We start from the raw sequence: 17,872 nt of genomic DNA on the forward strand, positions 1-17,872 counted from the left end.
TTATTATTATTATTATTATTATTATTATTAATACTACACTATTACATTGCTTTATCTGGATTATTGAAGATTTACTATCCTTGCAAGCCAAATGCTCAAAGAAACTGACATGCTTATGAAGTGTGATGTAAACAGTTTTGGAAAATATTTCTCAACTGTTTTAGATTATTGAAGTTTGGCAGTAGCACAGTCCTCAACTTTCCAACACAGAGGTAAACATACACTACACAACATGACTGTTTCAAAGGGTAGACCCAATACAGCACACACACACACACACACACACACATATATATATATATATATACTGCGACAGACTGGCGACCTGTCCAAGGTGACCCCGCCTCTCGCCCAGAACGTTAGCTGGGGATAGGCACCAGCAACCCTCCCGACCCCATTAGGGATGAAGGGTGTTAGAAAATGTATATATATATATATATATATATATATATATATATATATATATATATATATATATATATATATATATATATGTATATATATATATATATATATATATATTAATATATATATTCCTACATTGAGCTCCTAAAATTAAATCCTCAATTTTCTGTCCATGAAATAAAACAGCATGCATGATAATTGCTTCATTCTGGTAGTATTTATAGTCCTTCAAAGACATTTAAATCAAAAGCATGCTGCATGACAAGCGTTTTCCACCTATGTTATTTATATTAATAACGCAATCAAATTCATGTTCTCATTTTAATAGATGCTTCCCTTCAGGCGAGCGTGATTACAGCGAGACTTCTTGAACTAATTAAGCCCAAGGTTACCGTCCCTGCCGAGCAGCTCCCACGAGGGCCTTGTTAGACAGCTTTAAAAGCGCTCAACAAATCGGGATTTTTCTCTGTGATTCACCACATGTTAATGGGAGGACTTCATTATGAATAATTATGCATAGATCTGAGGGAGTTCCACATTCTTCTATTCTTGGCACATTTCAATCTTAGACTTCTCAGCTGGGCCTACAGTGAATGTTTATATCAACATTGGTGTGTGATTAATTTTACTTTCTGTCTTCTGTATTTTGTTTGATGAGAGAACACAAACTGGAGCCTAATTTTAAAGAGTAAGGAAAAGAAAACATAAAAGTTTTAAAAGTGTTCACAGATTCAACTCTGAAAAGTGAGGCACACATTAGCATTCAGCTGCTCCGAGTCAATGCAGCAATACCAGCTGCAGGTCTTTTGAAGTATGCCTCTACCAGCTTTGCATATCTAGAGCCTGAAGTTTTTGCCAATTTTCATTTGAAAAATAAGTCAAGCTCAGACAGAATGGATGGAGAGGATCTGTCAGCATCAAGCTTTAAGCTTGCCACAGATTTTCAAATAAAGGACTTTGGGAAATGGTGACATATCTGTGTGTTTGCTGGAAAACTGCACTACAGTGTTTTTTACATTCTCATCCAGGGGTGTCCTGTATGTCACTCCAAGACGTCCAACTTTCTCTAAATCCTCTGTTGGAAATGCACTCCCACAGTATGATGCTGCTGGATAATCTCGCTCGGCTTGTTTCGCTACATTTAGTGCAACACCTTCAATCTCCCCAAATCAAAACCACTGTTTGTTTGTTTGGTCTTTTTCAGAAACTGTACAGAGCAGATTAACAGATAAATAAATAGAAACAGCCCCCAAGCAGCTCTGTGTAGAAACTCATTTCATTCACTTATGATTGCAATGTCATTGTTTTCCAGAAATGGTTGGAGTCTATGTGGGTGGGTGAACTCAGAGCCTGCCAGGGCTCCGGTATTACTACCCAACCTCACCTGGTTCTACAGCTGCAACCCAATATAACAGAACCTCTTTCCCTGGGGAAAGAAACTCTCATTCTTCAGACTATTGTTTTTCTGTTTTTGTCTGTGTTGGCTCTGTGGGCTCTCATCTAACCCTTCAACCAGTTCAGGCAGTTTTACTGGACTTCCTGAGGATGAGCCCCAGCTTACATTGCTGTCCACACAATGAGAAAGAACTGGAAAGAATTGAGTTTTGGTTTAAAGTAATCAGGTTCTCCTTTTAAGTCTGATCACAATAAAACAAAATATACAATCAAGGGTCTAATGCTTAGGCTAAAATTGACATTTTGAAATCTATAAAAATAAAAACCTGAAAATTGATTCAGTTCTTTAATTAAAATCAGCCACCAATTGGTCAAAATTTTCATTTAGAACCTGTTCCTCTGTAAAAGATTTAAAATGAGCCAACTGACATCTTATTTATAGCTCAAAACAACAGTCTCCATGTCTAAAATAAAATCTAACAACAGTTTGAGAGTTTTAAAATTCTTATGCCCTTTTGTTATGAGGTGATCCATAAACAGAATTCATGCTGTATCATGTTAGATGTTTACTGGCTGTAGTTACTCACATCTTGATTGGACATGTCCCAGTAGGGCCGCTCCCCGTAGGACATGACCTCCCACATGACGATGCCATAACTCCACACGTCGCTTGCAGAGGTAAATTTACGATACTGGATGGCCTCTGGTGCTGTCCACCGGACGGGAATCTTACCACCCTGTTCGGTAAAACACATGCAATCAGCTGAGGTACAAATTAAACTCATGACATTCTACAGTTTCCCCTAAAACATCATTTAAAGAAAGAGTTTCAATTATACACTGAGCCAGACCAAATCTGTACAAACCTTAAGTCAGAGAAAGGTACAAGAATATAGGCCTTAAAAAAGGCTGCATGGATTGTAAAAGCTATAAAGATGAATATTTCATGCATATATTGGGGAAAAGCCCCCAGGTTAATTTTGCTGTTTAGTCATTAAAAGCCTTAACAACACATTTTCCACAATGTTGGACCAGTTATACAGCATAACCAGCTACTTAAAAATCCAGCTGTATTAGTAATGCTTTAATCATTGCATAATTATTGCCTAATTTTTTCCTCTTATGTTAGATGTTAACCCTATTACACATAAACATCACTAATTACAACTCAAGGTTTCATTCATATTCATAAAAAAGGACCAGAAGGATGTTTGTCTTTCTCCAGGAAAATAACATTTATCAACCAAGACCTTTAAATGCAGCCTCTTATCTCCAGAAATGTTGTGAATTATTAATATTCTTCTCACCGTTTAAACATAAAATGCTTCTTTTTACTGAATTTACTCAAAAAAACCCTACTACTTTACAGCAAGTCAGGTCTTTAGTAAAGTTAGAGGACTGAGGTTACATTGAAAAATAACAGAAAGCCTAGAAAAAAGGTTGAAGACGCAGGGATAGGTAATTTACGTTTTACTTTGCTCTATTAAGTATAATAAGTAAAGCAATGACAGAAAACAAATTTATGGAATCATCTATGGGGCTGCACAGTGGCGCAGTTGGTAGAGCTGTTGCCTTGCAGCAAGAAGGTCCTGGGTTCGATTCCCGGCCCGGGGTCTTTCTGCATGGAGTTTGCATGTTCTCCGTGTGCATGGTGGGTTCTCTCCGGGTTCTCCGGCTTCCTCCCACAGTCCAAAAACATGACTGTCAGGTTAACTGGTCTCTCTAAATTCTCCCTAGGTGTGAGTGTGTGTGTGAATGGTTGTGTGTCCTGTGTGTCTCTGTCCAGGGTGACCCCGCCTCTCGCCCAGAACGTAGCTGGAGAGGAACCAGCAACCCTCCTGACCCCATTTAGGGAAGAAGGGTGTAAAGAAATGGATGGATGGAATCATCCATTCTAATAAATTCTGAAGGGATTTTATCTTCAGTACAGGAAGTCATAAGTATTTACAGCAACTTGTTATAATTTTTTACTGGCAGTTCTGTAATATCTTTCATTCTCAGGAAAAGGTTAAGTTTTTTATCTTTCAGTGAAAAAACTGAAGTCCAGCACGTGGAAGTTTTACTTTTAGGATAATTGATCAAACATGACTGAGAAGTCTATGTAATTGATAAATAAATAAATAAATAAATAAATAAATAAATAAATAAATAAATAAATAAATAAATAAATAAATAAATAAACATATTAGCGCACAGTAGCACATAACTGTTATCACTCCACTAATAAATAAAGTCCATCTGTGTGGAATTTAATTCATCTGAGACGTGAAGTCCAACAGAAGATTAGAGAACAACCAGGATCAGGAGGAGAGTGAGCAAACAGGTCAGGAAGGAAACATCAGGTTGTCAAACAATATTCTCAGTACTGAACATCTCACAGAGCTCTGTTCAATACATCATCAGGAAAAAGAAATAAAGAGATAAACCTATCAAGACATAGCCAGGCCGTTCCCTTCCCACGTAATTCTGCTCAGTTCTCATCTCCCTTCACAGCTCGGTCTGGAATTTCTCCCACTGAGCTTGATTTGTCCAGTGGAATTTTATCCAGTTCCAGTTGGCTCTATTAATAGCAAGGCAAGTGGCTGGTGAAATGCTAGTAAATAAGGCTATTTCTAGTAATCTTCATATAGTGGAGTTTGACCATTACACATTTTAAGGTCAAGCATTAGTGATTGGGTAAAATTAAATCTGATCTTCATCCAAACTTTAACAGTCTGTGGCTCCAGCAAGCAATCATTTCTCAATAACAGAGGGTCCAGGCCCTTTGTAGGAAGCACGTTGTAAAACAAGATGTTGGATTTTACCAGGCAAAACTGCAAATGTACTTTAAATTTAAATAACTTTAATTTTATTTCTGATCCCTGTGTTTTAATATTCCATTCATCTAAACATTCACTCTCATTGTATACATGAGAAAACAGCATTCTAATTTAACAGTTCCTGACCATACATTAGAAGTGAATAAATACACTTCTGATTAAAGCTTTTTGAACAGTTTCTACAGTGACGTTGGCTTTACAGAGCCAGAGTCGACCTGGACATGCTCATCTTACTCTGCTCTATTTTCATGCACCAGCAGCAACTTGATTAGAGAATTCAGACAAGGCTCTTGGTAGGGAGAGCAAGCGCTTTAATTGACTCACAGTTGTTGTGTAGACAGCCTCGGGATCGTCCTCTATCACCCTTGACAGGCCAAAGTCTGAGACTTTACATACGAGATTGCTGTTGACGAGGATGTTCCGTGCGGCCAGGTCTCGATGGACATAGCCCATATCGGCCAGATATCTCATTCCCGCTGCTATGCCCCGCAGCATTCCCACCAACTGGATGACTGTGAACTGACCGTCGTGTTTCTGTGACGCATAGAGAAACACAAGCAGGTCAGCCATCTTCACTGACCAGAGGGGAGAATTTAGGTTGCAAGGCTGCAAAAGCTTTAGTACAAGATTTATGATATTTATGCAGAAACCTGATCCCGCAGCAGACTCCCTGCTCTCTGGGACACTTTGGTAAAGTGCAGAAAAAAGTTGGAAAAGATGCTGCGCTAACTTCGGAGGAGATACTCACCCTGAGGAAAGCATCTAATGAGCCATTCTCCATGTACTCGATGATGATCATGATCGGTTTTCCTGAAAAGAAAGATGGAAAAAAAAAGAAACAAAACAAGAAGAGCAGATGATTAATGAATACCTAATTTCTATTTGGCTTTCATAATACTTCACAAAACAATGGTTGAGCCAAAACTGATTCCCAGTTATTTATAGCTGTGTTTCATTTGCTTTTAATTAAAAGTTACCATCTGCTTCCTTGCTCAGAGTCTTTAAATGGGAAAATGTTACAGAGGATGTGAAGCTAATTTAGCCAGCTGATCAAAATCTTAGAGTCAGCAGCTTATTGAAAACTCATCAGACTTTTCATCACATGATCAAAGAACCTAGAGAGCAGAACTACAAGAGTTAAAAGTAGTGAGTAGGCCCACTGTTCATGTCGATCCATTCACAAATATGCTGCTTCATTCTTTAAGATTGATTGTGAGAAATCCCAATGAGGCTGATGGAAGTTTTGCTCCATATGATGAAGATGGCTTCATAAAAGGAGTCCAGGTTTTTAAGCCTCTCCTGCCAGCCATCCATAAATGTCTTTGGTGTGATTTATGCTGGATACCATTTACCTTTGAAGAGTGACATCACACCTGAGGTAACAGTGGTCCAATTACCATACCTAGACACTGTAACAAACATCTTTTTTATGCTTTACTCAAAACATCACTTGTTATTTGTACAGTTCATAGTTGCACATTGATTTTAGATGCATTCCTAAGGCCCCAACATACTTGGGGGTTGATGGACTCAAAGTGGACATCTGCTAGACACATCTGCCCAAAGGTCAATGTTTGCGGCTGCACATGCATGAAAAACTGTGTTTACATCAACCAGTTTTGTATTTGAGCTGATCAGGCTGAGAGTTGGCACAACAAATTGTAAGGACATGTAGCATGACTACCAGTTTGTGCCACATTGTCAAGTGTGCAGTGGCTGCCCTGATGAAGAAGAAACAGGACAAGGCACCCAACTCACTCAAACTAGCTAGTATCCATTCAGATTGATGAAAACTAAGGAATTTGTCACAATAAATATTAACAGACCTTCCGATGGCTCTTCAGATAGTTAAATGGCATTCCCAGGGGTAACCCATATTTACATTTTGTCCCAATTCTCCTTGATCCCCTCGACTTATAAATTTGTGTGGTCAACCTCAGCAGTGATGTATAAGACTTGCTGGTGCATCTCAATAATCATGCCACGTTCACAGACAGAAAGTCCTTCCTTCAAATTTTAGTGTTATGATTTTACACTTTTCATCAACTAATTTTCAACTGAAATAAACAAAACTATTTGTTTAATTCCCTAGCTGTGTTTATCCCTTTTTTTATTTAAGCTCTATTTACAACCTGGTTATGATCCAAAAGCACCAAATGTGAATACTTCTCCAAATCAGTGACATATTCCCACCTCTTGTCACCACTCCCTCCAGGTGGACCACGTTAGGATGGTCAAACTGCCCCATAATGCTGGCCTCACACAGGAAGTCCCGCCTCTGCTTCTCTGTGTAGCCCACTTTCAGCGTTTTGATGGCGACCGACACGTCCCGCTTTCCAGGCAGCTTCAGTCGACCGCTGCACACCTCCCCGAACTCTCCTGCGAGGGTTGAAATCAGTCATGAGTGAAGGGGCCCAGTAGGTAGAAAAAGGAGGGAAAAACCTCACACACTTCACAATGACAAATTTATTAGTGTATTTTGAGATAAAGCAGCTGTGCAGTGCCAGAATACAAATTGCAGTACAACACCTTGTTATACTCAGGGGAGTGTAACCAAGACCTATAATAAGACATGCTAGAGATGCATAGATACTGTCATTGACCGGCTCGGTAAAACCCATGTGGCAGCAATTTCTCACCTGCGGTTATCTTTGTGACTGCCTCTGCCAGACGCAGACCACACATTAATTGCAATGAACTTTTTCCCCTCCTTGCAATTGCTCTATCAATATAAGATGCATGAAGCTGTGTCCCCATTCAAGGTGTAAATATTTGCCTGTCAGCATGATGTATGAGAGCACGTAGGAAGTAAATGGGAAGAGCTGAGGATGGGCTCACCTGCTCCAATAACTCGTTCGATTTTTATGCAGGAGGCATCCAACTCCTTGGCAAACTGATGGACAGCCCTGTTCGGGTCCTCGTAGGTTTCGGGGTCAATGTAGGTTTTGGTGCCTGGAAATTTAACTGTAGGAAGGTAAGAGGATTACTGTTATGATTAAATATGCACACTGCGCGCCGGCAGGCACTTGAGAGGCAAACGATTACAGAGGCCAGGCATCCAGAGGGAGCAGCTGAACCGTCAGATGCTGATGTCAAAAAGCCTGAGAACTCTGCACAGAGAGAGAAGCTAAGATTTTAGGAACCTGTGCTTGGTGCCTTTTATCAGGTTGTCGGTTACCTTTCACCTAAAGCAGCTGAGAGAGCCTCAAAGTATCTAACAGATATATTGTGAAATACTTTATTATTCAATGAGAGGAGTGGGTAAAGAGGGCTTTTTAAAAATATAACACCAATGCTTTTGAATATTTTAGGAGCCCTCAAATTCTGATGCTTTAAAACTGTTCTTATTTTGACTTGTATTGCTTGATTTTTCTTCCTCTAAATGTTTTACAGACCAACCCCTGTATTTCTACTGTTCCCTAAACAGCAGCAACCTTCTGGCTTCAGATCTCAGCTGGGTCTTTTTATGTGGAATTTATAGGCATATGCATGTAAGTTATTTTTATACCTCTGTCACAACACTGTGGTGAAAAAGTATTTGCCACCCTAAATATTTATCCAGGTTTTTTTTTCTTTTTAGTCACATTTAAATATATCAGATCATCAAACCAAATTTTGTAGATAAAGACAACCTGAGTGAATAAAAAAGAGAAGTTTTGAAGTGATTATTTTAATTCTTAACATAAGAAAAAAACTGCTTGTGAATTGCCGGCAAGCCATAATTAGTGATGAGTCTTTTCTGCTTTAACTGTAATGGAGGGTTTTTCAGCATCTTTAGGGTCATGTCACTTCATCTCTATCTGATCATCATGCCAAACATTTATTTTAAGCCACCCAGAGGGAAACACAAGCTGAGCTTAATATCATAAGCTGAAGGCTAAACATTCATTGTTCCATCAATTATGACAAATCATTCAGGACTAGGCAACAGGAAACAGGTACAACAGACAGATGGTGAAAAACTAGTTATGCTAACCCTAAAGCACTAATTATAAATGTTAGTTCCACCAACAAGATAGCAGATTCTAATTATATGGCACAAACTTCAATCTAAATTAATATTCCAAATTATATCTTGAAAAATTACGACCATTGAGCACCAATTTCATTCATATAATTTACAAGCTCTATAATGCCCCAACATACAGTATTTATGTTTCTATCTTGCTTTCTACAGCCTATTTTATTGTTCTCCTGTATGTTTCTTGTTTGAAATAAAGTTTTTTTTTTATTTCTTTATTTTATTTTGCATAGTATATTGCAATATAAATATGCTATGCCAATATTATGTCTTGATCCCTTTTGGTCCCACTGTTTTGGGGAAAATTACTATGGGTCCATCGTTCTATCCTTTGACTTTCAGATGACATAAATAATTACACACTGTAAAAAACCTCAAAATGATGAGTGACATTTTAAATATGAATAAAGCTAGAAGAGGCCACATTGTTTTATTTTATTTAAATGACTTCAGATGATTTATGATTTTCCAAGAAAAGACAATAAAAAAGGAGAAAACCCCTTTGGCAAAAGTGTGTTGGGCAATGAGGGAAAGGTCATTATTAAATAACCTTGTAATGGATTAAAAAATCTCATTAGATCTTATGTACTTCAAAATTTGCACATAAACTGAAAGCCAATAAATCCAATGTAAAAGCTCTACTATAAAAAACAGAACTGAGCCAAAAAAACATCACAGCAGAACAGCTGGAGAGACACAGAGTGGATGGTGGTTAGATATCTTGGTCTATTCACTCGTGTAAACACAACAAATCCATTGTGCTCTGTGGAGAGGACGCTGTGGCAGCTGAGATTTCCCTCCACTTGCTCCCATAATTGCTTCGTCCATCCAAGATGTCAGTGGATCTGATAGTACATGTCTTATCACAAGTTCCTCACTTGTACATGGCTGACAAATTGGGTCTTGGCGTTGGATCTGGCTTCTGTCAGTCTGACAGCTTCTCGTCATTCAGTACAGCACAACAGATGCTTCCGTTAAACTCTATCCACTCCAATTTTTTTTGTTTTCTCAGTTTTTGTTTTTCTTTTTGTTTGTTTGTTTTTTGTCGCAGGTGGGCCCGAGCTGCATTTGTCAGATACTTAACAGTGGCTAGCCTGGGCTCAGCAGCATGGGCTTTACGCTTTGTGACACTCCTGACCCTCTGTTTCTAAATCAGCAGTTAGCCAACAGCGCGGATCATTATGGCTCCACTCGGAGAAGCTGTCTGCAACTGCGTCTCCGGGGGCATCATTAGGGGTGGCGCATCAGTTAAAAACCTACCACAGCAAAGTATGCGCAGATAAGAAACTCTGTCACCCGTAAAACCACCAGACACATCTTGAAGAACGTCCCGTTACATCCTGGTTCACCTTTTCCTCTCTCACCGGCAGCTGTCACAGTCTTGCGTCTGTGAGGTTCTGACTTCTTCATCTCCAGCATGGAGTTAAGCCAATCAGCAGCAGAGGCTGGCTTGATAGATCCCAGCAGTGCCTCAAATCAAATGAGCTGGGATAATGGTCATGATGGGGGGTGCTAATGAGTTTTAATGTGTTCTTCCTGCTTAGTCTTGAGCAGCGTGTGTCTGTACAAACTAAACATACATTGTGTATTTTGGGCAGATGAATATAAGCACTTACACTGAAAGTAGAGCTCCTCATCTCCCTCCTGATCGGCTTTGCTGTACCCGCAGTGCCTGTGGGAGGGAGGAGTGGAGAAAAAGAGAATGGTAGAATCAACAGGGAGAAATTAATATCCTAAATTGCAAAAATTTTAATGCGTCAACTAATGCTTTGTAAGACAAATCTGTGAAGATACCCAGCTGAGCAGTAGGAACTGCAAAGCCAACAGCATGGATTAGGTAAAGTAGCTCAGCTACATAATAATCACACAGGACATGCAACGTAAAAAACAGTTTAGTATGTGATGTGTTGTTATTCTACAATCTGAAAGAACTGAAAGTCCCCCCAGCACGTGGTTTGACGTACAAATTTAAGAAAGCACAATCAAACAAACCATGAGCAATAAACTTTCTCTAAATGAACAACTTTACCCACATCTGTGCAGGGAGACATTCCTGTCTCCACGGCATGATATACAGGAAACCAGGGTTCAGGTTTTTAAATCATTTTCGGATGAATAAAAACAAAATACAAAGTAATGCTAACTAATATCACGTCGTCGGTGTAGACTGATAACTTATGCTAAAGTTGTTTCACCACAATAGAACCTGCTGTGAATGATAAAGCTAATTAGCATGGCCACCAATGGGCAGTAGATTTTCCTGGAATGGTAAGTGTTTTTTTAGCCCATTTAGCAGCTTTAGCATCTAGCTACGTGAGGTTGACAGTGCAAAGACCCTCCTCCTGCCTCTGATTGGTTGTTTTTGATAAGGAGTGGTGCAATAGAAGCTCAGGGTGGAGGTGAAGAGCTCAATCTATCTCATACTATACTGTCACAACATGGTGAAAGTTTCAGTAAATATGTTAAAGACATATTTTTTTAGACATATTTTTTACATATTGCAGTTTAATCCATAGTGGAAATTTTAGTTATTGTGACAAAATAGCTTCAGCTTGACTTGCCTGCGTGTGACAAAAAATAGGTACGCATTCTTTTCACATTAAATGACTAACATGTCAGTTTTTCAGTTTCTGTCAATCTCACGATGTACTGTACCATCCGGAGAATTTGCTGCAATATTTTTGGAATCTGCATTTCGCAAAAAGTCACTGAGACAAACATTTCACACAGCAACTTTGGTAGGTTATTGTGATCTAATGTCCTACCAGGTAAAACACTTTTAAACCTGAAAATCAAGAGCGATAGGTTATTTTTTTCCTTTACTCCGAATCATTTCTTGTACTTCATCTGAATGTTTAGATCCAAATAAAGTCAAGAATTGCTAAAACACATCAAGGAGGAAATTCTGACAAATTCATCATGACTAGCAAGTTTGGCTGGCATTCTGTTCATGCAAGGGGGATAATGACAGTGGGCTGAGTGGTTTGTGATGATGGAAAAAAATCAGCACCGTACTTCATCATGACCTCTCCATGTCACACACTCTCACACAGGAATGCAGGGCCAAAGCTCTCTCTGTGGAGTGCTTGTCTTATAATGGCTCCACAAAAACAGCTTAAAAATTTGGTTGGTGGATGGGGAGGGGAAAATGGTGCATCACAAGCCATTAGCGTAGCATGCCACAAGATGATGCGTGCACATGTGTGCATGTGTGAAGACTCCACCGTGGTGGAGGCCTGTGAGTGACAGAAAGGCTAATTGACAAGCGCAGACTCACAGGAGCGGAGAGTCAATGGGGCCCGCGAGAGCGTACCTTCTCCCGATGATGAAGCCGAACACCATGAACACCAGGATGATGGTCCCCGCCACGGCCACCACTGCTATGATGATGACGGGGTTCTGCTCACTGGAGACAATCGCAGCTGATGAGAGGCAAACACAAACAGACAGACAGAGATGCTCAGTATGAACTTCCCAACACTGAAAACTGCAATCTGCATGACAGACAGTAATTAAGTCCCAGTGAACAGCATGGAGATTGATAACCATCCCACCCCCCACCCTGACATTCTCCCCCCTGAGAGAGAACTGGAATAAGGGCTTTTCTATTTCAGTCGTCCTCATACACACGGCTCTACTGTTTCAGAAAGTGGGCTTAATAGTCCCAGGCGGCGATGGCAATGTCCTTCATCTCAAACAAAGGCACATTCAGGTTGAATTGTTTCCTATTCAGAGCTCTCATAGCTCTCTGACTGTTTGCACTGGCAAACTGCTGATAGCTCCAAAAAACAGCTTGAAGCAGCTTCATATACAGTAAACGCAACTTGTGTACGAGGGGAAGTTCATGCATTTTAAATCAAGTGTATCTGAAGAATAAATACTGATGGAAAAGATGGAGAATCATGCTAGTATTTCATCAGCTGTTATATTTGGGATGGGAAGGACATGGGGGGGGCTCTACTGTTGAATTACACACCTGAGGGTTTCCATCTTCAGACTGTCACACAGAAGACTTTAGAGGCTTTGTGAGCTGGCCGCTTTCACTGGACTGCAATTTACTACCTATGTTACCTGTGCATATGTGATATAGTAAATATTGATTTTTTTTTTATCTGCATAGTCAGCGTACATGAAATAAAATAACAATTATGAAGTGATTATGTTTTTACCCAACCAGCAATTGGCATAAAAGCACAGCTATTGCAAACACAAAGTACTGGAATGAACTGAAATGTGTTTCAACCATATTCAATGTTAAACGCATCAAAAAAATGTTGTTTCTGGAAAGAATTACACAAAGATGCCTGACTTAAATATGCACAATCAATCAATCAATCAATCAAGTTAATTTGCATAGTACATTTCAGCAACAAGACAGTGAAAAATAAAAAAATACAAAGTCAGAGAACACCCAGTCAACAATTAAAACATTACATTTTGTCCAAGCCATCATTATACATCAAAATATTTGTTAGTGTTTCATTTCTTATAGTTCCAAAGCAACTCTAAATCCTTCCTGATTTCCTTAAGTTTGGAGATCGATGATCAGCTGGTACTTAAATGAGAAACTGATCTTATCTACTTCTGCAAAGAGCTGAAAATCAGCAACTGTTCTTTTTGCTCTGCAGTGATACAGCTTCCTGAAGACCCACCCACCAGGTCGTGTTTGCAAGTGTGTAGTTATTAATAGTCATCCTGCTTTTGCCAACTTAGTGACTCTGTGGGTATATTTGGTGACTTTTCAGGCAAAAAAAGTCGTATTGCCTAAAATCAAAATTGACAAGTCAGACTTTTAAAAGATCATTTATCATCCAGAAAACTAAAAGCGGTGCACCCCTACATTAAGTCATCATTATATTACATAACATGGATTTTTTTAATTTAATTAAATTTTTTTTTTGCTTAAAATAGCATTCTATAGCTTCAGATTTATAGAGGTTAAAAAGTTTGCTTTGATTCAATTAGAAAGTTCTTACTACGTTTTCTGGCTTTTTGACAATTCTAACTTACTTGAAACCAGTGAGGTTTCAGTGAAGTTCAGGCAGTGACATGTCTTTATTCTGTGTATGTCAAAATCTCGTTTCATCTTTATTACCAGATGTCAATGCACTGTTACTGTGAGAAAATGAATCATCTGGTGCCAAAGCGGTATGATAATACACTTTATTTGTTGGTGTGTGCATAAGACTGACATGACACTGTCATAAACATGACATAACACCTGTCATGAATATGTCTTCATGAATATTTATGACTGTTGTCATAAAGTGTCATTTGGTAAATAGTAACACTTTTAATGCAAAGCTGACATTATTCAAATGTGTGTTATGACAACTTGACATTAACCAAGAATCATCGTCTGTCATAAATGTCATAATTGTTAATTATCAAAATTGAAAATATTATGTATCTTTTTGTGTTATCACATTACTATGTCATTTGTTATAGATTTCTTAATTAAATTGATCCTAAGATTTTACAGCAAGATGTCTACAGAGCATTTATGAACATTCCACATGTAAGTGGAGAAAGGAATCATCAACATTCACCATCTGCGTTAATGAGTTCTGTTTTAGACAACATTTGTTGTCAAATGTAAATCTGGTGTTTAATCCATTTATTTATTGATTAATAAAATTCTTGCAAACATGCACAAGTCAAAGTGTCCGGTTAAAAATAATTTGTGTCCCTAAAATTAAATGATTTGTTCTGAATAACAACAGTCACAGGTTGTATGAACTTGCTGCTGCATTTTTCTCTATTTCCACAGACTTATCATTTTGTAACCGCGGTACCAATCCTGGAAGCTGTAACATAAAACATTATCACACCAAAACCCACAACCATGAAGGTCCTCCCATATCCACCTCAAAAACTTCACAAAGGTGGGTGGGTCCTATCTGGGACCACCTCTGTTTATAAAGAATAGTCATGGTAACAGCTGGGAAGCAGCTGACTGCAGATCGTCTAGCTAATTAGTCAGCTAACGTCAGCTTGTTATAAGAATGTCAAAAAGGGATGATCTTCTCAAAAAGGACTTGAAAACTATTTATATGTTTATTCTTTATTTCAGCTGAACTTTATTTCAAAATCAAATAAAAATAAGTAAATAGTGAATTGTTATAACATTATAATAATCAATATAGAATGCTATTTGAATATTATTTCAGCGGTAACTGAAATAATATTGTTTTAAATAAAAGCAATAAGATCATCACGTAAAAGAAACAGAACACAGTTCGTAGAGATAAACGGTCAGAAACTGTGGATTACTCCAGAGGTCAGTTATTGAACCAATTTTTTTAATGATTTTATATATATCAGGGATCTAGTTAACGTACCTATCTTCAAAGTATTCTCTTTGTAGATGACACTACTTTTTTTTATCTGGTAAAAAATTGACAAATGTGTTGGATGTGATTAAAAATAGTCTGAGTAGTATAAAAACATGATTAAATGTAAATAAACTATCAATAACTAAAGCAAATATTTTGGAATAGAGAGGTTCCTACAGATGTACTGGCTGATGCTGATGGAGTTATGATTAAACATGTGAGAGGTCAAATTCCTGGGTGTTACTCTTGATCATAATAAACTGGAAACCACACATCAACAATTTCACTCAATGAGGCATTGTTGATATTATTTCTTTCTTCAAACTACTCCATTTAGTTCAAATATTTTGTTCACGTTAACATAAGGCATTTTAAATAGTAAATAAATGAAATAAACAAATAAATTAAATCATGTTTATTTTTTGTTTGCTTTAAATGATGCTGTGAAATAAATGCTACATCATGAGAATCCCAAAGTATAACTACCGAGAAAATATCGATAAAACAAAAGAGTCGACTGGGTTGCAGTTCATCTCGGATGAAAGCCTTTGTTATTAAAGATCTCATAATACGAGTCATTTTGATCCTCACCATAAACACCTCTAACGTTCTCCCAAAAACATGAAGGGCACAGCTAATGTAACTGATTAGATTTAAATGACTGTATCCTCCTGACACTACAGGATCCTGTCCTTGCGCTTAGTGATTTTTCTGCAACTTGTTGTCAGCATAAAGTCAAAGCAATTTGTGTTTGCTTGGCTTCAAAGTAAATTATTTCCTTGGGCTATTACTGCCAAAGCTGGGAATACACAACAGGTTGTGTGCATAGTTGAGACCTAAAAACTACACTCCAGAATGATTTGCTATTATAACGTTCACATGCAGAACCAACCCTTCATCAGCTATCAAAGAAAAGAAGTTCATTAGATGTTTCTAACAGGAAATTGGTGGCAGAAATTAAAGACAAACAAATTTTAGTGTGTAATAATGATAGAAAATAATTAGGAGTGTGTCTTTAATTAATTTTGATTAAATAATTACATACACTTTAACATGTTAAAAGTTTTAACACAGCAAAAGGCTTTTCTGCTACATACAAAAGTTCGGTGCTGGAACCTTTATTGCAAGAAGGGATGGGAATTGATAAGAATTTATTGATACCGATTCCATTATTAATCACGCTTATCGATTTAATTCCTTATTGATTCTCTTATCAATTCACATTGAGTTAGGACATAAACTCTTGTATTCAAAATATGCACCATGATGTATTTGATTTAAAACAAAATAAAGCTGACTTAAAAAATAAGAATCTCTGTTTCAAATGAGCATTTTACACACATTACACAGGTTACTGCCCCACAACCTATGTTTAACAACTTTTATTTATTTTAATGATGATGATTTCTTGACTAAAACTAATAAAAACATGAGATTTAAGATTAGAATATTATATCAGACCAACAAAAATATTATTAATGCAAAAATGTGGCTCTCATGAAAAATGTGCTCTTAGTCTAACAAACGAGCCTTGTCTGAAACTATATTTAAATTTATTGAATATGACTGTAAATGTTAATATTAGATGAAAATTATTCATACAATATGATGCTAAGATTTATACAATAACAAGGACGCACAGGAGGCGCTGTGCAGGAAGCTTTCTCCCCTGGAGAGCCACCGCCGTTGCTAAGCAACGTGTGAAATACTTTACGTTCAAATCAGTTCCATGCTGTGTGGTCAACTGTTTGAGAATGCTGGAGGTATTTACTCCTTTTATTGTTTATTGTTCTGAACATGTTGCTGCTGTCCATAGAATCGTCTAATTCTGTGATATATATGGATATTTTGGAGCGCTTCTTCCATGTTGGATATTTTCTAAAGAGACATATTGTGCTTGTAGAATACAATCACTCAAATATGCACAATTGTTAAGCAGGCAACTTCACAATTTCAAGGAATTGGACTACTGAGAACCGGTTCTCCATTCCCATGCGAATGGTTGAATAACCTAAATAACAGATTAAAAACAAATTAGCAGCAAAAACAATTTTTGAATTGTGCATGAGTATTTTGTTTCTATGTAGTTTTGGAATAAAATGCAATTAATTTTGATAAAGTAATTACTGACGGGGCAATTAATTTGATGAAAAATTTGAATTGAGTCTCACCACTAAAAATAACACATAACCCACAGTAATAGACCATACCACTGGCTTCTTCTTTGGTTGTTATCTCCAGTCTGGGTCCAAAGGTTCCATATCCTGCCTCTGTGAAAGCCCTGATCTGGAACACATAAGCCGTGCTCGGCTTCAGGTTGTTCACTGTAGCAGAGGTGGATCTGGACCTCACTGTGGAGTAGATCCGGTCCTTCTGATCCTGAACAAGATAAATATGGATATGTTAGCAGTTTCTGTTCTCAAGGTACGTCTAGGTTTTTGAAAAGTTAGTTAGAGATATTTGCTTTGAACAAGCACAGATAAATGGAGGTGATAAATGTAGTTATCTGTTCTTGGTAAATATTTGAGATGACAACATTCTGAATTCTCAGATTAATATTCAAATGAGGCTTTCTTTCGGGACAGACAATTATATTGGAAGATTTAGTGTAATGCATATTTCCACAGCATTAATTCCATCAGAGACACACCATTTTCTCTACTCTGTCTACTCAGTCTTTTTTAAAAGCAATTACAACTTTTTGTTTTTCCATTGCAGTTCCTTTGACTTTTCATGTAGGTTTATTCCTTTTTTCCTGCTTACAAATAGCTCATTAGTTTTGTTGCAGTTACCAAAAACTTAATGCTTTCACAGAAGCTCACAGGATTTAAGTTCTACTATAAAAATGATCAACATAATGAAATAACATACCCTGTGGCATGTTGTACAAAAGCTGA

General features: G+C 37.7%; 1 protein-coding gene across 1 annotated transcript in view; it reads right to left on the minus strand.

Annotated features, from left to right (window-relative positions):
- Positions 1–17,872, minus strand: part of epha7 (eph receptor A7) — a 126,048-nt gene that overhangs the window by 15,700 nt on the left and 92,476 nt on the right. The window contains exons 7-14 of the mRNA XM_044107216.1: positions 17,186–17,354; positions 11,954–12,062; positions 10,257–10,312; positions 7,458–7,583; positions 6,813–6,998; positions 5,368–5,429; positions 4,944–5,153; positions 2,388–2,537 (exon numbers count right to left, since the gene is read on the minus strand). Of these exons, the coding sequence (XP_043963151.1) occupies positions 2,388–2,537; positions 4,944–5,153; positions 5,368–5,429; positions 6,813–6,998; positions 7,458–7,583; positions 10,257–10,312; positions 11,954–12,062; positions 17,186–17,354 (1,068 nt within the window). The remainder of the gene's footprint in view (positions 1–2,387; positions 2,538–4,943; positions 5,154–5,367; positions 5,430–6,812; positions 6,999–7,457; positions 7,584–10,256; positions 10,313–11,953; positions 12,063–17,185; positions 17,355–17,872) is intronic.

This window comes from Gambusia affinis, linkage group LG22 (genome assembly GCF_019740435.1).
Source record: "Gambusia affinis linkage group LG22, SWU_Gaff_1.0, whole genome shotgun sequence".
In the NCBI taxonomy this organism is placed as follows: domain Eukaryota; kingdom Metazoa; phylum Chordata; class Actinopteri; order Cyprinodontiformes; family Poeciliidae; genus Gambusia; species Gambusia affinis.